Source organism: Pongo abelii, chromosome 9 (genome assembly GCF_028885655.2).
Source record: "Pongo abelii isolate AG06213 chromosome 9, NHGRI_mPonAbe1-v2.0_pri, whole genome shotgun sequence".
Classification (NCBI taxonomy): Eukaryota; Metazoa; Chordata; class Mammalia; order Primates; family Hominidae; genus Pongo; species Pongo abelii.
In genome coordinates this window covers 11,216,922-11,243,533 of record NC_071994.2, presented here as the reverse complement: position 1 = coordinate 11,243,533, position 26,612 = coordinate 11,216,922, and the positions used below count along the sequence as shown (strand labels likewise).

At 39.8% G+C, this 26,612-nt stretch overlaps 1 protein-coding gene, 1 long non-coding RNA gene and 1 pseudogene across 6 annotated transcripts in view; 2 read left to right on the top strand and 1 right to left on the bottom strand.

The window, feature by feature from the left end:
- PLAAT5 (phospholipase A and acyltransferase 5) overlaps positions 1 to 16,399 on the bottom strand; it is a 30,182-nt gene extending 13,783 nt beyond the window's left edge. Inside the window, exons 1-3 of one of the 5 annotated variants that reach the window (XM_002821619.4) lie at positions 15,224 to 16,399; positions 14,586 to 14,706; positions 13,166 to 13,271 (exon numbers count right to left, since the gene is read on the bottom strand). In XM_002821619.4, coding sequence (XP_002821665.1) covers positions 13,166 to 13,271; positions 14,586 to 14,706; positions 15,224 to 15,371 — 375 coding nt within the window. In that variant the 5' untranslated portion in view covers positions 15,372 to 16,399. The remainder of the gene's footprint in view (positions 1 to 13,165; positions 13,272 to 14,585; positions 14,707 to 15,223) is intronic. The other 4 variants (XM_002821618.4, XM_002821620.4, XM_054524204.2 and 1 more) reach the window with 4 other exon arrangements.
- LOC112135606 (U7 small nuclear RNA) lies at positions 11,797 to 11,845 on the top strand (annotated as a pseudogene).
- A 3,726-nt stretch (positions 16,400 to 20,125) lies between the features above and the next one.
- On the top strand, positions 20,126 to 25,228 carry LOC129048577 (uncharacterized). The gene is made up of 3 exons (XR_008511012.2): positions 20,126 to 20,275; positions 23,544 to 23,646; positions 25,019 to 25,228. It is a non-coding gene; the product is annotated as an uncharacterized LOC129048577 (long non-coding RNA).
- The last annotated feature ends 1,384 nt before the right edge of the window (positions 25,229 to 26,612 follow it).

The following is a 26,612-nucleotide window of genomic DNA, read 5'->3' as shown; positions in this document are numbered from 1 at the left end:
CCCAACTATTATTTCTGAATTCCCAATTTATCCCTTTATTTCTATCAGTTTTTGCTTCATACTTTTTGGGATTATTTTGTTGGATATGTATATGTTTATAATTGTTATACTTCCTGATGAATTAACCTTTTGTCATTATAGAATGACCCTTTTTTTCTAATAATATCTCTTCTCTTAAAGTCTATTTTGTCTGATATTAATTAGTATAAGCACTCCTACTATGGCTACTGTTTATATCAACCTCTTTGTGACTTTAGATCTAAAGTGTGTCTCTTGTGGATGGTATATAACTGGATCTTGTACTATCGAGTCATATGATCTCTGCCTTTTTTTGGTGTGTTTAATTCATTCACATTTAATGTTACTATTAATAAAGTTGGATTTATGACTATAATTTTGCTGTCAATCTTCTGTACATCACATCTTTTTTGTTCCTCTGTTCCTCTTTTGCCTTCTTTTTTGTATCGAATATGTATTTTCTAATGATCATTTTAATTCCTCTGTTAACTTTTTAATAACATTTTGAATTGTTTTCTTTGTGGTTGCTCTAGGGATTACAATATGCATCTTGACTTATTGCTATCTACTTCAGATTAATACTAACTTAATTCCTGTAAAATATGGAAACTTAAAATTAGCTCCATTCCTTCTTCCCTCCTTTATGTTATTATTGTCAGATATATTACATCCATATATGTTATAAACCAAAGACAGTGTTACAAATATTGCTTTATACAAACTTTTGTCTTTTAAATTAGTTAAGAGAAAAAGGAAAAAATATACTTATGGTCATTTATATTAACTACACTTTACCATTTCTGGTACTCTCCATTTCTTCCTGTTGATTAAGATAGTGTCTGGTGTCATTAATCTAATACAGCTTCATTTCAGTCCCTCTCCTTTGTGCTATTACTATTATATTTATTATATATTTGCATGTTATAAGACCAAGAATAGGATTTATAACTAGTTTTATTCAATTACCTTTCAAATTGGTCATCATAAATGATAAAATATATATTTATATTCTTCCATATAATTACCTTTACTGGTGCTTTGTATTTCATGTGGCTTAGAATGCTATCTGGTGTGACTTTCTTTCCACCTGAAGAATTTTATTTGCTATTTCTTTTAAGGCAAGTGTGCTAGCCACAAATTCTCTCATTCTCCATTCATCTGGGACTATATTTCACCTTCATTTTTGCAAGATATATTACTGGATATAAAATTATTGGTTAACAGGTTTTTTTCTTTCAGCACTTTTACTATGCATCCCACTGCCTTCTGGTCTCCATTGTTTCTGATGAAAAGTTGACTATTGTTCTTTATTGTGCGTCTCTTGTATACAATAAGTCTTTTTTTCTCTTGCTGTTTTCAAGATTCTCTCTTTGTGTTTGGCTTTCATCTGTTTGAATGATATGTCTAGGTATTCACAGAGCTTCTTGGGTGTATAGATTAATGTTTTACATCAAATTTGGAAAGTATTCAGTTATCTTTTATACAGGTATTTTTTTCTGCCTTTTTATCGTCTCTCTTTCTGGGACCCCAATTATACATTTGTTGGTTTGCTCAGTGGTGTCTCCTTGGCCTCTGAGGCTCTGTTCATTTTTCTTTTTCTTTTTCCTCCTACTCTTCATACTAGATAGTTGCTGTTGATCCATCTTTGAGTTTGCTGATTCTTTTTTCTTTTTGGTAACTCAAATTTGCTGTTAAATCACTCTAGTGAATGTTTTATTTTGGCCATTGTATTTTTCAACCCCAGGATTTTCATTTGGTGCTTCTTTATCATTTCTACCTCCTTATTAATATTCTATATTTGATCAGTCATTGTCATTCCACTTTCCTTTAATTCTTTAAACTTGATTTTATTTACTTCTTTAAACATACTCATAATGGCAGTTTAGAAGTATTTGCTACATGCAACATGTAGGCCCACTAGGAAAGAGTCTCTACTGTTTTTGTGTGTATGGGTCACTCTTTCCTGTTTCTTTGCAGGTCTCATAATTTGTTGTTGAAAAACTGGACATTCTAGGTAACATACCGTAGCAACTGTGAGTTCTGATCTCCTTCCCCACCCAACCAGGGCTGACGGTTGTTGCTGTTTGCTTGTTTGTTTGTTGTTTGTTTAGTGACCCACCTGGACTGATTCTGTGATGTCTGTCTCATAGCATGTAACCACTGAGATATCTGCTTAGAGTTTTTTTCTTGTTTTTATTTTTATTTATTTATTTTTTTTTTCTTTTGAGACAGAGTCTCACCCTGTTGCCCAGGCTGGAGTGCAATGGTGTGATCTCAGCCCACTGCAACCTCCGCCTTCCAGGTTAAAACGATTCTCCTGCCTCAGTCTCCTGAGTAGCTGAGATTACAGGTGCCCACCACCATGCACAGCTAATTTTTGTATTTTAGTAGAGATGGTTTCACCATGTTGGCCAGGCTGGTCTCGAACTCCTGACCTCGTGATCTGCCCACCTCAGCCTCCCAAAGTGCTGGGATTACAGGCGTGAGCCACAGCGCCTGGCTTCTTGTTTTTAAGCCTGTTTTCCTAGATCAGCATAGCTTAATAGCCAGAAGTTGAGCCACACCTTGTGCCGGGAAGGCTTTACCTTTTGTCAGTGGATCTCTGTGTGGCTTGGAGAATTCATTCAAAGTTCCAGATTTTTAAGAGTCTCCAGTCTCTCCTGAATGTGAATGTGTATGCAGCCTTGTGCATACCTTCTAGACCACCAGATACATGTGGCAGCTTTTCAAGACCCTCTTTAGTTGTATCATTACCTGGATTTCCATGTTAAATTTTTGGCTGGCCTGTTGGCCTACTGCTTGTCCTAACCAGTACTGCAACCTCAAGCTAGCTGCAATTTTGGTCTTCCATGATTGTCACTGAGATAACTATTGTTTTCAACATCCCTGGGCATGGAAGTAAAGTCAGTCACCCTCTGCTGCCACTGCCATTCCCTCCCACAGGCCCCACTCACCTGGATAGAACTTCCTTACCACAACCACGGAGCTGGAGGTGAAGGGGCAATGCTAAAACACTACAGACTTCCACTGTTCTTTCTGAAATTCTGAAAACCAGTAGACTTTCTTTTTTTTTTTTTTTTTTTAGACGGAGTCTTGCTCTGTTACCCAGGCTGGAGTGCAGTGGCACGATCTCAGCTCACTGCAACTTCCGCCTCCCTGGTTTCAAGGGATTCTCCTGCCTCAGCCACCCGAGTAGCTGGGACTACAGGCTCGCGCCACCATGCCCTGCTAATTTTTTGTATTTTTAGTAGAGACGGGGTTTTACTGTGTTAGCCAGGATGGTCTCAATCTCCTGACCTGCCCGCTTGGCCTCTCAAAGTGCTGGGATTACAGGCGTGAGCCCACGCCCGACCACAGATGGACTTTCTTAAATTAACCCTTGTCAATTTGTTGTATGGCTTTGGTCAAATTTCCAGTCTTTAAATGACTGTCTTTGGCAATTTTGTCTAGCTTTATAATTGTTTTGGGAAAAGAGGATTTGCTGAGATCTGCACTCAGCCATTCCACAAGTCCTGCCCACTTGCAGGAATGAGTTTTTGTAGGCACAAAGCAAACAGTAGACACTACAATATTTCATGGAAGGAACTGAGGCCAAGAGACAGGAAGTGTTTTGTCTAAAGTCCCACAGCAAGTCCATGGTCGAGCTAGGACCAGAACCACCCCCTTGCCCCTGCCAACAAACCAACTCTTTCTTCCGCCTTAAAGGGAAAATGTAATGGCAGACACACATCCACTAGAGGGCTCCCCACACCAGGCTTCTCACCTAGGAAGCAGAATGATACTGCAGGAGACTTCAAACTGGACTTTATTTGCTTTTGCCATTTAAGCCCAGGGAAAGCAATAGGGATATCCCCCACCATAAAACCTGGAAGCTGGTAGTATACAGAAGAGGTTGAGAGCTAAGAGTTGGGAAAACAGCATCTGAGTGATGTAGATGGATACAGAGAACAGAAGGACGAGGGCTAGGAGCAGCCAAGAGAGTAAGTGAAGAAAGAGAAAGTGGAGGAGAGCTCTTTCTCATCCTTTGAAGAAGATTAAAAATGAACAATAGCAAATAGTATTTTCTTTGTGATTCAGATAGTAATAAGAATATATTGCTTTAAGCAGATGGCTCTGTCTTGATAAATGGCAAAGGGATCAGAGAACAATGTTTTAAAATGTTCATAAAGTCTGAAGTTTAAATATTTTGAAGCTCATTTTAAAAAATCAAGTCAGGTTCAACATTCGCATGTGCAGATGCAGGTAAAGAGTTAAATTGCCTTTAATTTATAATTCAGGTATATACAGATTTTTTATTCATAGATTGTCTAATTATTTTTTCCTTTCAGACATAGGTAAATGAGAGAGGAAGAGAAGTTATTTAGCCTAATTTCTTTATATGAACATATGTGCTAAGCTGAGGCCATTTCTGCTATTATACACACATGACACAGGAAAGCCCATAGGCCCATCCTCACTGTTACAGTAATCTAAGGACCATTACTATCTAAGTCCTGACACTGGTCAGGAAGAGAAACAGAAATGCCCATGGACGAAAGATGAACAAGAATTGAAGAACAGGTGCCAGAGCTCAAATCAATCCAACTCAGGCTATTATTTCTGGCATTGATCAGGGTGAAAGGAATGGCAGTAACAGTAAGATTATGGGACAGGTTTTTCTGAGTCAGTCCAGAGGGAAAGCCAGTTGACACGTTACGTTACTCTTGAACCAACCCCTGATTCCATCTCACTCTACCTGAGCACAGACCCCTAGAGTCTGTGCCTTACAGTCCTAACCAATGCTTTTCACCCACCATCCACAGTATCTAGTGGAGGGCAGGGCTCTCAGAGTCGGCCAAGCCTGCTGGACGGTCATGTCTGTTCTTCGTAGGAACATGCAGTCTGTTCTTCACCATCCCTCCACCTTGGACACACTTCCCCATCAACCAAAGAGCCAGTTACTTCCCACCCAACATGGCTAGGTCATTCCCAATGACAACAAACAAGCAATCAAATCCTTGTTGTTGTTTCCTGGAAAACTGACAGCAAGAAGACAGCCCAATTCATTGTGAGGCCAGTCTAAGCCAGAAGAAAGCTCAAAAAACCCAAGTTCTGTTCATCAAGGATGTCGAACAAGCTTTGTGGTACAGAAAACAGAAAGCTCAGGGATTGGAGAAGGAAAGAGGAGGGAATTTTGGAATTTTAGGTTATTTTCTTTTGCATTTTAATACTCTCACCAATACTGCCACTGGATGAGGTAGTAAGGTATAAAACTAAATGGGATTCACAGACTTAACAGTTATCCACTCTCTTGTTAAATTTCCTCCCACTGTAAATCGATTATATTGAGTATTGATTCTCAGCCTTGGTTACAAATTGAAATTGCCTGTGGAGCTTTAAAAAGTTCAGATTGGTCTGGAGTATAGCCTAGGTGCCAGAGTTTTAAAAGCTTCTCAGGTGAGTTTAAGGTGCAGCCAAGGTTGCGGTTATACTGGGGGCTTTTCTACAGTCCTATCCTTCCCTTTTTCTTTTCTTTAACATCTCTCCAGCATTTCATGAAGTTCTGCTAACTTCATGAGCCATAGAGTAGCTGTCTGTATGCTCCAGAGCTTCCTCCAATCCCAGCTGATGCTGCCACCTTCAATTCCAGGTGAAGATTTTGCTGCCCTGTTTGTCTTTGTGTGATTGGATTAATTCGAAAGCCTTGTCTTCAAGCTCTTTCTTTTATTAATACTTGTTCAGTTCTATTTCCCATGCATTTTGTATATCTCTAAGTGTGTCTTTCATTTCCATAAGTTGTGCTTATTTTTTATTTATAATATCTATTTTTCTGGAGCATTTTTCATCCATATCCTGTATTGTCTCAAAAATTTTCTTTAAGTTGGTTTTCACCTTTCTCTGATACCTCCTTGAATAGCTTAATAATCAACCTTCTGGGCTGGGTGCGGTGGCTCACGCCTATAATCCCAGCACTGTGGGAGGCCGAGGCAGGTGGATCCCCTGAGGTCAGGTGTTCAAGACCAGCCTGGCCAATATGGCAAAACCCCTCCTCTACTAAAAATACAAAAATTAGCGAGACATGGTGGCACATGCCTGTAATCCCAGCAATTGGGGAGGCTGAGGCAGGAGAATCACTTGAACCTGGGAGATGGAGGTTGCAGCGAGCCGAAATTGTGGCATTGCACTCCAGCCTGGGTGACAGAGTAAGACTCCATCTCAAAAATAATAATAATAATAATCAACCTTCTGAATTCTGTTTGTCCCTTTGGAATAAATGGTCATTTCAAAGCTCCCTGTACATCTGCAAAGGCTGGCAACCCAGCTCTGGCCCTTCTCCCAGAAACAGGCACCCACTTAGAGAAACTCCTCTTTTCTAAGGCCTCCTATCTGACAAAGAAAAAAATAATCAAAAGTATGAACAAAGCCTCCTAGAACTTTGAGATTATCTTAAATGACCAAAACTGAAAATAATTAGTGTTCCTGAGGAAGAAGAGGAATCTAAAAGTTTGGAAAACACATTTGAGGGAATAATTGAGAAAAATTTCCCTGGCCTTACCACAGATCTAGACATCCAAATACAGGAAACTCAACACCTGGGAAATTCATCACAAAAAGATCATCATCCAGGCACATAGTCATCATGTTATCTAAAATCAAGACAAAGGAAAGAATCTTATGAGCTGTGAGGCAAAAGCATCAGGTAACCTAGAAAGGAAACCCTAACAGATTAACAGCAGATTTCTCAGCAGAAACCCTACAAAGCAGAAGGGATTGGGGTCCTATCTTTAGCCATCTCAAACAAAATAATGGTCAGCCAAGAATTTTGTATCCAGCAAAATTAAGCTTCATAAGTGAAGGAGAAATAAAGTCTTTTTCAGACAAAGAAATGCTGACAGAATTCACCACGACTAAACCAGCACTACAAGAAATGATAAAAGGAGTTCTAAATCTTGAAAGAAAACTTCAAAATACACCAAAATAGAACCTCCTTAAATCTCACACAGCCTATAAAATAATAACAGAATTTTTTTAAAAAGGTATTCAGGCAACAACTAGCACAATGATTAAAACAGCACCTCACATCTCAATACTAACATTGACTGTAAATGGCCTAAATGCTCCACTTAAAGGATACAGAATGGCAGAATGGATTAAAGTCCACCAACCAAGTATCTGCTGTCTCTAAGAGACTCACCTAAAGCATAAGGACTCACATAAAAGGGGAGGAAAAAGATATTCCAAGCAAATGGAAGCCAAAAGTGAGCTAGAGCAGCTATTCTTATATAAGACAAAACAGACCTTAAAACAACAACAGTTTAAAAAGACCAAGAGAGACATTATGTAATAATAAAAAGATCAGTCCAACAGGAAAATATCACAATCCTAAATATATATGCACCTAACACAAGAGCTCCTAAGTTTATAAACCAATTATTACCACACCTAAGAAATGAGATAGATGGCAACACAGTAATAGTGGGGGACTTCAGTACTCCACTGACAGCACTAGACAGGTCATCAAGACGGAATGTCAACAAGGAAACAATGGACTTAAACAATACCCTAGAACAAATAAACTTAACAGATATTCACAGAACATTCCACCCAACAACTGCAAAATATACATTCTTTTCATCAGCACATGGAACATTCTCCAAGACAGATCATTTGACAGGCCACAAAACAAGTTTCAATAAATTTAAGAAAATTGAAAATATATCAAGTACCCTCTCAGACCACAGTGAAATAAAATTAGAAATTAACTCCGAAAGGAACCCACAAAACTATGCAAATACAAGGAAATTGAGTCATCTAATCCTCAATGATATTTGGTCAACAATGAAATCAAGACAGAAACTTAAAAATTCTTTGAACTGAACAATAATAGTGACACAACTTATCAAAAGCTCAGTGACACAGCAAAAGTGGTGCTAAGAGGAAAGTTCATAGCATTAAATGCCTACACACACACACAAAAAAAAAATCTAAGCTTACACCTCAAGGAACTAGAGAAACAAGAATAAACCAAACCTAAATCAGCAGAGGAAAAGAAATAACCAAGATCAGAGCAGAAGTAAATGAAATTGAAGCCAAAAAAAAAAAAAAAACCCCACACACAAAAAATAAATGAGACAAAAAGCTGGTTCTTTGAAAAGATAAACAAAATTGATAGACCATTAACGAGATTAACCAAGAAAAGAGAAGAGATCCAAATAAATTCAATTAGAAAAGACATGGGAGATATTAAAACTGATACCACAGAAATACAAAAGATCATTCACACACACAAACTAGAAAAACTAGAGGATATGGATAAATTCCTGTAAATATGCAACCCTCCTAGATTAAATCAGGAAGAAATAGAAACTCTGAACAGACGATAACAAGTAGCAAGATTGAAACAGTAATTTTTTAAAATGCCAACAACAGAAAAAAAAAAAGTCCAGGACCAGACAGATTCACAGCTGAATTCTATCAGGCATTCAAAGCATTGATATCAATCTTACTGAAACTATTCCAAAAGACAGAGAAAGGGGGAATGCTCCCTAAATCCTTATATGAAGCCAGCATCACCTTAATACCAAAACCAGGAAAGGACATAACAAAAAAAGAAAACTACAGACCAATATCCCTGATGAACATGGATGCAAAAATCCTCAACAAAATACTAGTTAACTGAATCAAACAGCATATCAAAAAGATAATCCACCATGATCAAGTGGGTTTTATAGCAGGGATGCAGGGATGGTTTAATATATGCAAGTCAATAAATGTGATATATCACATAAACAGAATCACATAAACACATGATCATCTCAATAGACACAGAAATAGCATTTGGCAAGATCCAGCATCCCTTTATGATTAAAAACCTCAACAAAATCAGCACAAAAGGGACATACCTCAAGGCAATAAAAGCCATCTACGACAAACCCACAGCCAACATTATACTGATTGGGGAAAAGTTGAAAGCATTCCACCTGATAACTGGAACAAGACAAGGATGCCCACTTTCACCACATTTATTCGATATAGTGCTAGAAGTCCTAGCCAGAGCAATCAGACAAGAGAAAGAAATAAAGGTCATCCAAATCAGTAAAAAGGAAGTCAAATTGTTGCTGTTTGCTGATATGATCATATACCTAGAAAACCCTAAAGCCTAATCCAAAAAAGTCCTAGAACTGGTAAATCAATTTAGCAAAGTTTCAGTATACAAAATTATTGTACACAAATCAGTAGCCCTGCTGTACACCAACAATGACCAAGCTGAGAATCAAATCAAGAACTCAACCCCTTCTACAACAGCTGTAAAAAAAAAAAAAAAAAATACTTAGGAATATACCTAACCAAAGACATGAAAGATCTCTACAAAGAAAACAAAACACTGCTGAAAAAAAATCACAGATGACACAAACAAATGGAAACACATCTCATGCTCATGGATGGGTAGAATCAATATTGTGGAAATGACCATACTGCCAAAAGCAATCTACAAATTTAGTGTAATTCTCATCAAAATAGCTATTCACAGAACTAGAATAAAACAATCCTAAAATTAGTATGGAACCAAAAAAGAGCCCACATAGCCAAAGCAAGACTAAGCAAAAAGAACAAATCTTGAGGCATCACATTACCTGACTTTGAACTATACTGCAAGCCTACAGTTACCAAAACAGCATGGTACTGGTATAAAAACAGGCGTGTAGACCAATGTAACAGAATAGGGAACCCAGAAATAAAGCAAAATACAGCCAACTGTCTTCAACAAAACAAACAAAAACAAAGTAGAAAAGGACATCCTATTCAATAAAAAATGCTGGGATAATTGGCAAGCCACATGTAGAAGAATAAAGCTGGATCCTCAACTCTCATCTTCTACAAAAATCAACTCAAGATGGATCAAAGATTTAAATCTAAGATATGAAACCATAAAAATTCTAGAAGATAACATCAGAAAAACCCTTCTAGACATTGGCTTAGGAAAAGAGTTCATGATCAAGAACCCAAAAGCAAATGCAATGTAAACAAAGATAAACAGATGGGACCTAATTAAACCAAAAAGCTTCTGCACAGCAAAAGAAACAATAAGCAGAGTAAACAGACAACCCACAGAGTGGGAGAGAATATGCACAAACTATGCATCCAACAAAGGACTAATATCCAGAATCTGCAAGGAACTCAAGCAAATAAATCAGCAAGGAAAAAAACAAACAATCCCATCAAAAAGTGGGCAAAGGACATGAACAGGCAATTCTCAAAAGAAGATATACAAATGGCCAACAAACATATTAAAAAAACTTCTCGACATCACTAATTGTCAGAGAAATGCAAATCAAAACCACAATGCAATAATACCACCTTACTCCTGCAAGAATGGCCATAACTTAAAAATCAAAAAAATAATATGTGTTGGCATAGATGTGGTGAAAAGGGAACACTTTTACACTGCTGGTGGGGATGTAAACTGGTACAATCACTATGGAAAACACTATGGAGACTCCTTAAAGAACTAGAAGTAGAACAGCAATTTGATCCAGCAATCCCTCTACTGGGTATCTAACCAGAGGAAAAGAAGTCATTGTATGAAAAAGACACTTGTACATGCATGTTTATAGCAGCATAATTCACAATTGCAAAAATATGGAACCAGCCTAAATGACCATCAACCAATGAGTGGACAAAGAAAATGTGGTATATATGTGTATATATATATATATATGCACACACACACACATACACACACACCACGGAATACTACTCAGCCATAAAAAGGAATGAAACAATGACATTCACAGCAACCTGGATAGAGCTGGAGACCACTATTCTAAGTGAAGTAACTCAGGAATGGAAAACCAAAAAACCATATGTTCTCACTCATAAGTGGGGGATAGCTATGAGGGCACAAAGGCATAAGAATGATGTAACCAACTTTAGGGACTCAGAAGGGAAGGGTGGGAGTGGGGTGAGGGATAAAAGACTACACATTGAGTATAGTGTACACTGCTCAGGTGATGGATGCACTAAAATCTCAGAAATCACCACGAAGGAACTTTTACATGCAACCAAACACCACCTGTTCCCCCAAAACTACTGAAATAAAAGTACAAATAAAGATGTATCAAATATGTAAATGTAAAAAATAAAACTATAATATATATAGAAGAAAACAGGAGAAAATCTTTGTGACATTGGATTAGGCAAAGGTCTCTTAGATACAACACCAAAGGCACTAGTCATAAATAGAGATTTATATGAAATCATTTTGTATGTCCACTTCTTTGTCAGTCTCCTTCATATAACTATTTTGAGTGACATCCATGTTGTTGCTTTTTATCAATAGTTCATTCCTTTTTATTACTGAGAAGTATTTCATTACATTTCCTTTTTATAAAAGGAAAAGCTGATACATTGGACTTCATCAAAATTTAAGAACCTGTTCTGAAAAGACAAGCCACAGATGGAGAGAAAATATTATAAAGTATACATCTAATGACGTACTTGTATACAGAACTTCTGAAGAACTCTCAAAACATACAAACCAATAGGAAGAAATGGGCAAAAGATTTGAACACTTCACCAAAGATTATATATATGGATGGCAAATATACACATGAAAAGACGTTCAACATTATTAGTCATTAGGAAAATGCAAATGAAAACCACAATGAGATACCTACACATCTATTAAAATGGTTAAAATTTAGAAGATTTTGACCATACCAAATGCTGATGAACTGGAACTCTTATAGACTGCTGGTAGGAATGTAAATGATATAACCACTGTGGAAAACAGTAAGTTAAGGTTAGGGCTCTTCTAGAATTTGTCTAGCGGGCTTGGAAGGCCCCAAAAAAGAAAAAAAAAAAATGTTAAGGAAAACAGTAAGTTAAATATACATCTACCACATGACCTAGCCGTTTCATTCCTACATATTCACCCAAGAGGAAAAAATATACAGTCTGCACAAAGACTTGTACATAAATGTTCAAGCAGATTTGTGATAGTCAAAAACTAGTAACAACTCAAATGCTCAATCAACAGGCAAACAGATAAACAAGAGTGGTATATCCATGCAATGAAATACTGCTCAGTAATAAAAACAAATGAACTGTTGATAAAAAGCAACAACATGGATGTCACTCAAAATAGTTATATGGGCCGGGCGCAGTGGCTCACGCCTGTAATCCCAACACTTTGGGAGGCCGAGGCGGGAAGATCATGAGGTCAGGAGATCGAGACCATCCTGGCTAACACAGTGAAACACCGTCTCTACCAAAAATACAAAAAATGAGCCGGGCATGGTGGCGGGTGCCTGTAGTCCCAGCTACTCGGGAGGCTGAGGCAGGAGAATGGCGTGAACCCAGAAGGCAGAGCTTGCAGTGAGCTGAGATCGCACCACTGCACTCCAGTCTAGGCGACAGAGCGAGACTCCGTCTCAAAAAATAAAAATAAAAATAATAGTTATATGAAGGGGACAGACAAAGAAGAGCACATACAATATGATTTCATATAAATCTCCAAAAATGTAAACAAATCTATGGTGACAAAAAGCATATCAGTCGTTGCCTGGGGATGGGAGTGGTATGGGAAGAGAGAGGGATTACAAAAGGCACAAAGAAACTTTTGTAAATGATAGAGATTATTCATTATCTTGATTGTGGTGAAGATTTCACAGGATATATATATAGATGTCAAAATGTATCAAACTATACACTTCACTGGCATATACATATGCCAAATGTATCAAATTGTGTATTTTAGATATGTGGAGTTTACTATATGTCAATTACACTTCAACAAAACTGCTTTAAAACAAAGCATAACCAACATCCCAAATCAGGATATTTATTAGACCCTCTAAACCAAGTTTGTCCAACCTGCAGCCCACAGGCCACATACAGCCCAGGACAGCTTTGAATGTGGCCCAACACAACTTTGTAAACTTTATTAAAACATTATGAGATTTTTTTGTGGGTTTTTTTTTTTTTTAAGCTCAACAGCTATCGTCAGTGTTAGTGTATTTTATGTGTGGCCCAAGACGATCTTCTTCCAATGTGGCCCAGGGAAGCCAAAAGATTGGACACCCCTAGAAACAAAGTAAAATACAATACGTAGAGAAGTTGCCAGGAGGTTAAAGATAGTCACTTTGAGAATTCTTGTTGTACCTACCTCAGCTGCTTGCTTTATTAACTTGCCTTCATTCTCAGGCTTTGGAATTGAACTCCAGTCTGCTTTCTGGCTGGGTGTGGTCTCCAAGCTAACTACAGGCTTCTCCCTAAATGATTTTGCAATCACAAAGTTAACAAATATCACTATTTCATAATTATTGGAAAAGCTATATTAAGATTTGTGATTTTTAAGATACCTTTCGGTTTGGAGACTGTAGGGAACATTTCCCCCCAAGTTTGTTTCTGTGAACCCATTAGCTTTCATAGAAAAGAATTGCTGTTTGCTGGTTTTCTGACAATTGTTCAAATACTAATGACAGCAAGAAGCAGTTTTGGGGGTTTTTATTTTTTAATTTGCTAATAATCTTTTTAATGTTTATCAACGTGATACTTGCACATGGTTGTTGTTGTTGTGTGTGTGTGTGTGTTTTGTTTTTTTTTTTTAAGGAACCAGTACATAAGAATTTATAATGAAATGCAAAGAGCCTTCCTCCTTTCCCTTCTCATCCCAGCCCTACTGCCCAGAGGCAAACCCCTTGAACTCTTTCTTCCAATAATTAGCTCCAGATTTCTAAGAAAGCTTGATAAGCCACAACGCTGTAACTGCAAGTAATATGAATGAAATCAGTATATTTCTCCCTTGAAACAAAATGTTACAGGAAAGGACAGAAATGAAAGGCAAGAATATGCTTTTAAGCATATTAAAAATTAAGGTAGTATAGTAGAGTAAAATACTTCGAAGCCAAAAGATCTAGGTTTGAATCCTAGCTTTCATGATTGCTGTCCCACCTTGAGCTAGTAAATTAATGTCTGACCGTCAGCTTGATTATCTTTAAAAATAGAGATGAAAATGTGTCTCACAGTGGTCAAGAAGGTGAAAAGAGACAGCACATGTAAACATCTGGTATACCACTAACTCAGAAATGACTTTTTCTTTACCTTTTCCCATGCTTTAAACTCTTCTCCAGAAAAAAAATAGTGTATGAGGCAGATGGGACACCCCTCATTTTCAGTATAGCTCCTCTCCAAAATTTCAGCCCCTCGGAATTTTTTAAAGCAGCAACCATCTTGTTGTTAATGAAAGTGAATTCAGGAAATCTGCCAAAGGCCGACTCATTGTTCATTGATTAGTGAGACCAAGGACAATATTGTAAGCCTCCTGCTAAAGCCATTCATTTCTCTGGGGTCTAGAGAATGGCCTTGTGGCTAGAAACAGCTGCAACGCATGCCTGTGGCCAACACGTCCCAAGCCCAGTACCATCTGTTATCACCCAGTATCACACCAGCCTTCCCCTTGCTGGGTACCGGCTGGCTGGTTCACACAAAAACCACCTCTGGGTTTGTTTTACAGAACTGCATTCCAAGTCAATTCTCCAAAAGACTTCTTCCACCCAAAGACCCCATCCTTACAATCTTCTTACCCTTGCTGGATGCTTCTGCCCTGTTCTAATGTGCCCTGCGGAGGCTGCTCGGCTGGGAGCTGGACCAACGCTGCGGATCCCACGGATTCTTCTAATTCAAGGGGGGAAATGCTACTTAGACCTGTGAAAGGAGAGTTCGAGCAAGCACCTTGACCGCTACGGAGAGTGGGCTCAGAGCTCTAGTCTAGCATCGTGCCTGGCCCCTGGTTAGGCCTCAAAAAATCTTGGGATGAGTGGAGAGGGTTGTGGAACTAGGTGCTGGAGCGGGTTCAGTTCCTCTGCCAAAGAGAGACTTTGGAATTCCTGGATACGGAATCGGGGAGAGGATGAAGAAGGGCGCCTCGCCTCTATCCTAAGCCCGATGGGAGGAACCTCTGCCGAGCTACAGCCGGTCTTAACGCCACCCTCCGGAGCTGCCACCACTGCCTCACTTCGATATGAGATATAGCAGGAAGGAGGGAGTGGCTGCCTGGCTCGCTTTGATGAACTTTATAACAAGCGGTCGTTCTGAAATATTCGCTCACGATGGCTAACAGACAACACAATCACCAAATGTCTAAGAAAAGGAGCTTTTAGGGTAACGGCCCGCTGGGACCTGAAGGACAATTGCGGAAAGGGCCCGCATTCTTGGGGCTGACCTGCGTGGGGCACAGTTGAACGTCTGAGCGCAGGCTGCTGGTCCTCGGGCCCGGTACCGGCGCTTCGCGAGGCGGGTTTGGGGCGGGGTGGGGGAATCCTAGGGAGGCGGAGCGCGTACTCCCCCTCGGCGCCCGGGCTCAGGCCCATCCCGCCTCTGCGGCCTCGCCGGCCCCTAGGCCTTGCAAGGGACTACGCGCCTGGCGAGTTCCCAGTCGGCGCGGTCCCTGGTCGGCCGAGCCGCGGAATCGTGGGCACTGGGGGCGGCTCGGGGAGGAACCGCGGAGGGGAAAGCGCCGCGGGCTGCAAACGGCAGAGGCGCGCGGGGTGGCGACAGTGGCGCAGGCGCAGTGAGCGCGTCCGAGAACAGAATGGCACGAAACGGGGCGCTTAGAGGCCCGGGAATCTGTGGGTCTTTTAGAGGGAGAGGGACGAAGGAGGTTATTCGCTTTGGGGAAGGTCATGGAAACAGCAAAGGCTCAGAGGTGGTGCCTAAAGTGGCTGGAGAAGCTGAACGGCTTGGAACAGAGGCGTGACATGGAGGAGTAAGTGGAGACCAAGCAGGAGCCTTGGGAGGCACAATCAGGAGTTAAAATCTTGAACAATTCAGAGTTGTTTTATTTTTAAAAATATATAGAAAATGAAATCTACGCTTACGTAATAGATAACTTACGAAAAAGTACATGGAATACACATGTTGCAGTCTTGCCAATGTACCTTAATGTAGCAGTTTCTCCTTGTCTGGACCAATACCGGGATTCTTTGTCCTACTCCAAGAAAATTAAGGAACGGGACACAGGGTGAGGTGGGAGCGAAAGTTTAATAAGCGAAAGAAGAAAGCTCTCCACGGTGAGCTGAGTATGCAAGTAGATTGCCCTGTTACAGCTGAATTCAAAAGCTTTTGCAAGAGTAAACTATCGCAAGAACAAAAAACCAAACACCGCATATTCTCACTCATAGGTGGGAGTTGAACAATGAGAACACATGGACGCAGGAAGGGGAACATCACACTCTGGGGACTGTTGTGGGGTGGGGGGGAGGGGGGAGGGATAGCATTGGGAGATATACCTAATGCTAGATGACGAGTTGGTGGGTGCAGCGCACCAGCATGGCACATGTATACATATGTAACTAACCTGCACATTGTGCACATGTACCCTAAAACTTAAAGTATAATAATAGTAATAAAATAAAATAAAGAAAACAAGAAAACCTCTTATCTCTTGAGTAGTTTGAGTAACTTCTCTTATCAGTAAAGCTGTCTTATCTTATGCAGCTGTGGGTATGTATCTATGCAAGCACAAAGCACTGCCTTTTTTGTTTGCATAACGGTGAGTTTGTTTTAGGTGAGCCCCCCTCCTCCCTGTGAAAGTTCCCACCATGTATATGCCTGAAAAGGGGAGGAAACTTTTCTGGGAGCTCCCTAATTATACAAAGAACAAAAGGCTTCTGTGCTGGACCCTGTCTGCTTATCTGTGTGCAGGTGCAGCCTGAGTTTTTATCAGGTTGTTTTATTTTTGCCTGTTGCTGTGACTTTTCAGGCAGGCCGCTTCTGCATTGAGTCTTCCCCAACTGATTTTCTCTTTCCTTCTCCCTCACACATAGTTAAGAAACATAATATAATTACTACCCATGACAAAACCATCGTACTTAAGAAATGGAACATTCCTAGTACAGATGCTCCCACCTGTGGGTTCCTTCCTTATCCCTTCTCCCTCTGCACGCCCAGCTTCTATCCTGACGTTTGTGTCTGTCATACCCTCACTTTTTAAAATAGTTTTTTAAATCGCTTCTTTGTATCCCTAATACATCACTTCGTTTTGCTTCTCTGAAACTTTATAAAAATGATGCTATGGTCTGGGTGTTTGTGACTCCATAAAATTCATGTGCTAGAATCCTAACCCCCAAAGTGATGGTATCAGGAGATGGGCCCTTTGGTCATGAGTAGGATTCATAAGAGCCCTTATAAAGGAGGTCCTGCAGAGCTACCTAGCCACTTCCACCATGTGAGAACACAGCAGTTGCTGAGACCAGTCCCTCACAAGACAGGATCTGCTGGTGCCTTGATCTTGGACTTCCCAGCCTCCAGAACTGTGAGAAATAAATTGTTCTTATTTATAAGCCACCCAGCCTATGGTATTTTGTTATAGCAGCCCAAATGGACTAAGACAAATGGTATGCTGTTAAGTTCTCTTCTGCAATTTTCTTCTTTCAAAGTTGTTTTTATAATACATACACAGTGCTGTATAGTCCTGTAATTCATTTTCACTGCAGTAAAATATTCCACTATGTGGCTATACCACAATTTATTGACCTAGTGATAAAGCCACTTGGTGGTTTGTTGGTTCTTTTTTTTTTTTTTTTTTTTCAATTTGGGGTTGGAAACAATTGAAAAGAACCCAATTCATATCCTGGTGTATGCATGCAGACATCCCACAAGATGTAATACCTAGGAGTATATGCAAATATCCAACTTTACAATAAAACACTAGAACTATATCCCCAATTGGTGGTCCCAATTTCACTTCTACCAGCAATGGGTAAGAATTATTCATTTACATCCTCACCAACACTTAGTATTGTCACACTTCTTGATTTTTCCAGGTGAGTGAATGTAAAATAGTATTTCACCAGAGTTTTAATTTGCATTTCCCTGATCACTAATAAAGTTGAGACCTTTACATATATTTATCATATTCCCTCTTTTTAAAAGTGTCTGTTCATGTCCTTTGCCCATTTTTCTTTGGAGTTGTGTTCTTTTTGATTTGAAGAGCTCTTTGTATATTCTTGATACTCATCTTTAGTCAGTTATACTCGTTTACACACATTTTCTTGCAGTTCTTGGCTTGTCTTTTCACTTTCTTCATGATGTCTTCTGACAAGTAGAATTCATGTCTTTTCTTTTGTGGTCAGCTCCCTATCTTTTCATGAAGTCTTTCTTGCGTGGAATTCAGAAAACATTCTCATATATATATATATATATATAATTTTATTTTTTTTTGAGATGGAGTCTTGCTCTGTTACCTAGGCTGGAGTGCAGTGGCGCTATCTCAGCTCACTGCAAGCTCCGCCTCCCGAGTTCACGCCATTCTCCTGCCTCAGCCTCCTGAGTAGCTGGGACCACAGACGCCCGCCACCATGGCCGGCTAATTTTTTTTTTTTTTTTTTTTTTGTATTTTTAGTAGAGACAGGGTTTCACCATGTTAGCCAGGATGGTCTCGATCTCCTGACCTCATGATCCACCCGCCTTGGCCTCCCAAGTACTGGGATTACAGGCGTGAGCCACTGTGCCTGGCCAGATATTTTCCTATATTTTCTTGAAAATGTTTTTAAATTTTGCCTTTTTCACTAATCCATTTGGAATTGATTTTTGCATATGTGGGAGGCAGGGATCCAACTTCATTTTTCCTCATGTGAATGACTGTTTACCTCAGCATCACTTGTTGATAGTTTCCAATTCCTCATAGATGAACAAGGCCACCTCTGTCCTGCATAATGCTTTGAATGAGCAGGAATACTGTTGACTCTATTCAGTTTCACTGATAAATGTATCTGTCTTTGTGCTACTGTCATGTGGTTTTAATTGCTACATCTTTATGATAAATCTTGATGTACAAATATCTCAAGATCCCTCCTTACTTATTCTTCCTCAGGAACTTCTCAACCATTTTTGAGTTTTTGCCTTTCATTATAAATTGCAAAACTAGTTTGTCAAGTTGCTCAAAATACCCTATTGGCATTTTGCTTGGAATTACAGTAAATCAATAAATCAGCTTGGCAATTTTGGCATCTTTACAAAATTGTTTCTTTCAGTTAATAATGTATTCTATCTCTCTATTTGTTAGGTTTTAAAACCTTTCAATGAATTCTCCTAATATTCTTCATAAATATCTAATCTTAGTATATTGCATTTTTCCCTCTACTTATTTGGAAGTTTACACTGTATTCTTTTATTTATTGCCCTTGAAATTTTAACATGTATGCTTAAGTCTAAAATTAATATCCTAAACAATCCTCTGAAACAATGTAAGGACCTTGGAACACTTTCACTCTAATCTTTCCTACCCATGCTATTTTAGTCTGCCCCTTTTTAATCCCCAATTCACATTATTATTACCATTATTATATTAAGCAGACATTCATTTAGATTTGCCTATATGTTTGCCACCACCTTTGCTCATCATTCCTTCTTGCATCACAAACCACCTGTCTGAGGTCACCTTTCTTCCCAAAATACAGATGGGCCTTGAAGGTCCTATAGTGAAGTTCTATTGGTGATTAACTCCTGGTTCTCATGGTGCTGAGATGAGGACCTCAGTGCTTCCTGTGACACCATGTGGAGGAGCTGAGATGGAGAAGCAGAAGGACTTCCAATTCTGGAAGGGCCTGTTAAATTAAGCTTAGCCTAAACCTGCCTCCTTACGTATTTTAAGTTTAGCCTAAAAGTTTCTCTGTACATAGTGAAATGTAACTTAACTGGATGTATAAACAGACTATAACCTACTCTTGTGCCAACCACCGAGTTTTAGCCAACTGTTCAAATCAGGTTCAAATAAGGCAAATGCCAAGCTGTAACCCATCCAGCTGTTGCTGTACCTCACTTGTTTCTGTATATCACTTTCCTTTTTCTGTCCATAAATCATCTTCGACCACGCAGTATCACTGGAATCTCTCTGAATCTCCTGTGATTCGACAGGTTGCCTGATTCATAAATTATTTGCTCATTTAAACTATGTTCAATTTAATTTGTCTTTCTTTTGACACTCCCAAAGGGAGACCCAGGTGCCTCTCTGGCGGTGGGGGGTGAGAATCCTCAGTGGCAGAGAGTGTTGGAATGAAAGAACTTTGCCTGCACACTGTCTCTGTGGAAACCACATACACAAAGGCCCCCAGCACAAGAGAACTACGCAGAGCTGGAGGGAGTCCGTGGACTGTCCCACGGCACACTAGAATCTATCACCTCTGTCCCTTCTCCATGCTCTCAACTGCAGAGGGAGGAAGAGGTGGTGTCTTTGAGGCAGACATAGTAGCTCCTGTCATCCTTCTATTCCAGGGTACTGCAATGGGAGGGAGGGTGCCCAAAGGAGCAAACCGTGCTCCCCACATCCAGGCCCTCAGCCATGCATCTCACCTGCCATTAGTAGGATATGGAATCAAAAGCTTAACATTAATTAACTATGGCTTTTTTTTGAATTTCTACTTTTTACTATGGACATTTTCACATACATATGAAAGTAAGAAAGAAAAGAAGTATTTTGTTTGAGAAATGCAAGTCTCCTTTAAAGTATCAGACCCGAAGAGACACTGGAATGAGAAGCAGTCATGTCCTACTGCCCCCTTAAGCTTAGTAATGATTTCGAAGCTGCTTGCTATGCAGGCTCCAGACTGAGAACCCACATAGCCTGCCACCCTCTGGATTATACCCATGGTGTCTTTTTTTGGGGGGAGGGGGGCCGGGGGGGGATATTCGTCCCTTCAAGGATTTATCCATTGTGTAACAAACAATCCAATTATATTCTTTTAGTTATTTTTAAATGTATAATTAAATTATTGACTACAGTCTCCCTGTTGTGATATCAATACTAGGTCTTATTCATTCTATTTTTTGTACCCATTAACAATGCCCCTTCCCTCCTACCTCCCCACTACCCTTCCCAGCATCTGGTAAACATCCTTCTACTCTCTATCTCCATGAGTTGAATTGTTTTGATTTTTAAATCCCACCAATAAACGAAAACATGTGATGTTTGTCTCTCTGTGCCCGGCTTATTTCACTTAGCATAGTGACCTCCAGTTCCATCCATGTTGTTACCAATGAGAGGATCTCATTCTTCCTTGTGGCTGAATATTACTTCCTTGTGTATATGTATCACATTTTCTTTATCCATTCTTCTGTTGAGACACTTTGCTTCCGAATCTTGGCTATTGTGAACAGTGCTGCAGTAAACACAGGCAGGCAGATATCTCTCTGATATACTGACTTCCTTTCTTTTGGGCATATACCTAGCAGTGGGATTGCTGGATCATCTGGTGGCTCTATTTTTAGTTTTTAGGAACCGCCAAACTATTCTCTATAGTGGTTGTACTAATTTACATCCTCACCAACATTGTACAGCAGTTCCCTTTTCTCCACATCCTCCAGCATTTGTTATTGCCTGTCTTTTGGATAAAAGCCATTTAATTGATGTATCATTGTAATTTTGATTTGCATTTCTCCGATGATCAGTGATGTTGAGCACTTTTTCATTTGCCTGTTTGCCATTTGTACGTCTTCTTTTGAGAAAATGTCTATTCAGATCATTTGCCTTTTTTAAAATCAGATTATTAGAATTTTTTCCTATAGAGTTATTTGGGCTTGTTATATATTCTGGTTATTCATCCCTTGTCAGATAGGTAGTTTGTATATGTTTTCTCCCATTCTATGGGTTGGCTTGACACTTTGTTGATTGTTTCCTTTGCTGTTCAGAAGTTTTTAACTTGTTGTGATCCCACTTGTCCATTTTTGCTTTGGTTTTCTGTGCTTATGAGGTATTCCTCAAGAAACTTTTGCCAAGACCAATGTGAGAGTTCCCCAATGTTTTCTTGAAGTAGTTTTGTAGTTTGCAGTCTTAGATTGAAGTCTTTAATCCATTTGATTTGATTTTTATATATGGCAAGTGATACGAATCAAGTTTCATTCTTCTGCATGTGGCTATCCAGTTCTCCCAACACCATTTATTGGAGATTGTCTTTTCCTCCAATGTTCTTGGCACCTTTGTCAAAAATGAGTTCACTGTGGGTGTATGGATTTGTTTCTGAGTTCTGTATTCTGTTCCATTGGTCTATGTGTCTTTTTATGGCAGTAGCATGCTGTTTTGGTTACTGTAACTCTGTAGTATAATTTGTAGTCAAATAATGTGATTTCTCCAGTTTTGTTCTTTTTGCTCAGGATAGCTTTGGCTACTTTTGTGATTTCACATAAATTTTAGGATTTTTTTTTCTATTTCTGTGAAGAATTACATTGGTATTCTGATAGAGATTGCACTGAATCTGTAGATTGCTGTGGGTAGTATGGACATTTCTACAATACTGATTCTTCCAATCCATGAACACGAAATATCTTTCCGTTTTTTGTGTGTCCTCTTCAACTTCTTTCATCATTGTTTCACAGTTTCATTGTAGAGATATTTCACTTATTTGGTTAATTCCTAGGTATTGGATTTTATTTGTGGATATTGTAAATGGGATTACTTTTTAAATTTCTTTTTCAGATTGTTCAATGTTGACACATAGAAATGCTACTGATCTTTGCATGTTGATTTTGTATCCTGCAACATTACTGAGTTGGTTTATCAGTTCTAATAGTTTTTCAGTGGACTCTTTAGGTTTTTCCAAATATAAGATCATATAATCTACAAACAAGGATAATTTTACTTCTTCCATTCCAGTCTGGATGCCCTTTATTTCCTTCTCTTGTCTAATTGTTCTAACGAGAACTTCCAGTACTATGTTGAATAACAGTGGTGACAGTAGGCATCCTTGTCATGTCCCAAAAAGGCTTTCAGATTTTCCCCACTCAGTATGATACTAGCCATGCCAGCTGGTATCTCCCTAAGTCTCGTGCCACCCTAATTGATTGGCTGTATACCCAGCCTGGCACTAAAAGTTGCCTAGGAATTGCAGTTCTTGTGTCCTAGGCTGCCTTTCAAGTTTACCTAGGACCCCAGAGCACTTCACCCCATGGTGGCTAGGCTTGCCAAGAAACTCAAGTTCTGACCACTGGCTAGGGCTGGTTCAAATGCTCCCTCCATGCCTGGGCACTGGCTGAGCCCAGCATGGCTTTATTCTCTGCTGTGACAGAGCAGCACTGAGTTCCATGTAAAGTCCCCCAGTCACCATGCTCTCCCTCCCCAGAGTGCACAGATTCTCTTCTCTATGGTGCATGGGCACTGCTAGCGGGTGGGGTAGGGGTGGTGTCAGCAATTCAAGACTGTCTCTCTTGCCTTCCTCAATGTCTGTTTCCACAATATGAAGTTAAAACCAGGTACCACAGTTGCTTACCTGATTTTCGGTCCTTGTGATGATGCTTTTCTGTGTGCAGATAGTTGATAAAATCTGGTGTTCCTGTGGTGGGGGGCGGGTGGTATAGGCTTCTATTCCACATCTCGCTCTGCCCCTTCTGTTTTTTATCCAGGACACTAGAATCTTCCCAGTCATCAGGTTCAAGATACTGGAGTCACTCATCCATCCCCTTTCCCTCGACTCACTTATTCAGCTGGCTGTCAGGTTCTGTCAATTCTTCTTGCCTAGTATTTCTCCTAAATATCCTACCCTCTGTTCCAGAATGATTTGAAACCGACCTCTAGAGAAAGAAGATCCGTGGAAGAGTTTTCTAGTGATCTAGAAGGCTATCAGATAGAAGAGGGAGGCAGAGCTATAGACCAAAGTAGGTGAAAGTACACATTAGTCCCTCCTCTAGGCCCCAAGAGTTACACCCATTCAGAAGCAGAGATTGTGAAAGAGGCTGCTGGAACAAAGAAGGGGACAGAGGGGGCCACCTCAAGATCCCTGACCACAAATTGTTTTTCCTAGGCTGTTAATTGATAATTGATTAATAATAGTTATAATTGGGGTATTATAATTAGTAAATTATAATTTTATATTATAATTTTAAATTTATATATAATTTTAAAATTATAATTTACTAATTGTAATGCCCCAATTATAATCTGTGGCCAGTTAGAAGAAGAGTATGGGACTAGTTTGTGCTTGAGCCACAATTCCAGGTCTACTGGGATAAATTGAGCAGAGGCTGGACAAGAGCCATAAATCATCAGTGGTTATGAAACCACCTTTGCAAATTTATGACGGTGAGAAAATTATGACAGGGAAAGAGATCTGATCCAACTAACATCCATCTTGCTCTTGACCTCCAAACTGTCCTTGATCATTCCTGAGCTTAGGCCAAGCTAACTTTGGGAGACATTTATGTAAAAAGTAAAGTAGAGGTTCCTCTTCAAAGAGTTTCCTCCCCATCTAATTAGGAATAAATAGTAACTTCTCTTAGAAGCAAAATTTATTCAAAGACCTGTGCTAACATTCCTAAATATCTGCTAGCCGTAATAGAGAAATCAATGTACTTTATGTTCTTAGCTCCCACAATTTAGCCTAAATATTTGCCCTGGCGTGCTTATACTGGTCCAAGCAAGCATTAGGTTATAGCCTGTTCCTCTTCCTTATTTGAAGGTATTTTTACCTTTCTCAGCATTCCACAAGTTACTTCCTCCTTCCTTTGTTCTCTTCTGCCTTTGCCTCTCTTAAAAAGTTCTAAGTTGCTAGCCAGTCAGGACAAATACAGAATGTGAGGTCCCGTTCCAGCCAGTGGAAACCGGACACAGCAGTAGGGTGAACACATCAGGTTATAAATGACCCTGTCTTCTTTGTTCAGTGTACTCTCATGGCAAAACTGCTGGCGAGTGTACCCTTTCTGCAGAAAGTATAAAAATGGCCTTTCTGAGAAAATTAAATTTATCTTCAAGTGCTATTTCATTACAGTACTGGGGAACAAGCATTTCAAACATTTAGTTTATAGTTTAAATGATAATAGCCCTTCCCTAAAACTAACCCACCTTTGTAAAGCTAATGAAAGGCTACCAGGTTAGGAGGATGCGAGGAGCCTAAATTCTGCTAAGGTGTAGAGGTAAACAGTTACCAGCCATTATTCCAGAGATCATAAGATTTGCAACTCCCCCAATTACTCCTACAGATAATATCATGATTGTAGAACCTAAGATTGACAATTTGAGATGTATTTTCAGGTTTTTGCATTTCTGACAATCAACCGATGGCTCCACCTGGACCTGCCAACCCCGCCAAGCAGTCGTGGACCCAGAGGCAGACTCCCTGGCCTGCCAAACTATCCTTACAAAACCCTAGCCTCCAACTTTTCAGGGAGATTGATTTGAGTAATAACTCCATTTCCCACATGGCATGGCTGGCCTCATGTTAATTAAACTCTATTGCAATGCTGTGGTCTCAGTGAATTGGTTTTGTCTGTGCAATGGGCAGGAAGAACCCATGGGGTGGTTACAGTTACATTCATTCATTCCATAAATATATTTGAACACTCACTCTGTGTCAGGCACTTTGCTCAGTACCGAGGGTGTAGGAGTAAGTCTGCCATCATGAAACATAGTCAGGGAGTAGAGCAAATGGGGAGAAAACATTAAACAGTTCTTCAAATATATAACAATGAGTGATGGTAGGTGCTGTAAGGGAAAAATGGAGTAGGGAGCTGAGCTGGGCATGGGGGATACCAGGTTTGGGGAGAAAGGTGTGAGGACTAAACTCTGATTTTTTTATCTTGCCCAAATTCCTATCTAAGGGGTCTGGGGAGTCATGCCCTACAAATCATAAATTCTCATCAGATGGGTTTTATTTAACCCTATATATTGTGACTGACTTTCCAACCTAGCTCTGGCATAACATTAGAAGACAAGGAAGAAAATCAAAATATTTTACCCCAAAACATGTTGCTTTGCCATATTTTGAAATGACCCTGCAAAGTTGTTCTTTGTGGGGGAAAATTTGCAACTGTAAAGAATCTCTGTTAACATAGCTAGGTTTTTTTCTTCCAGACCCTCCCAATCTCCTAAAGAGATTACCTGAGATCTGAATAGGAAACATTTGTCATCCATTGTCTCTAAGGGCAGCCACTCTCAGACTTCAAAAGAACTTTGGTCTCCACAATCTTTATCTTAATCTGAACTTTCCCTTTCTATGAATTCCAGGTCTTTAGACAAACTCAACCAATTGTCAACCAGAAAATGTTTAAATTCACCTATAGCCTGGAAGCCCTCTGCCCCCCTCCTTCCTGCTTTGAGTTGTCCCACCTTTCTGGACCAAACAACCTATGTATATCTTTTTTTCTTTTTTTGAGATGGATGGAGTTTTGCTCTGTCACCTAGGCTGAAGTGCAGTGGTGTGATCTCAGCTTACTGCAACTTCTGCCTCCTGGGTTCAAGTGATTCTTGTGCCTCAGCCTCCTGAGTGGCTGGGATCACAGGTGTGCACCACTATGCCTGGCTAATTTTTTTGTATTTTTAGTAGAGATGGGAGTTTCACCATGTTGGCCAGCCTGGTCTCAAACTCCTGACCTCAAGTGATCCACCCACCTCGGCCTCCCAAAGTGCTGGGATTACAAGCGTGAGCCACTATGCCCAGCCCCAAACCTATGTATTTCGTCAATGTATTTGATTGGTATCTCTTGCCTTTCTAAAATGTATACAACCAAGCGGCACCCCAACCACCTTGCACACGTGTTCTCAGGACCTCCTGAGGGCTGTCATGGGCCATGGTCCCTCATATTTGGCTCAGAATAAATCTCTTCAAATATTTTAGAGTTCAACTCTT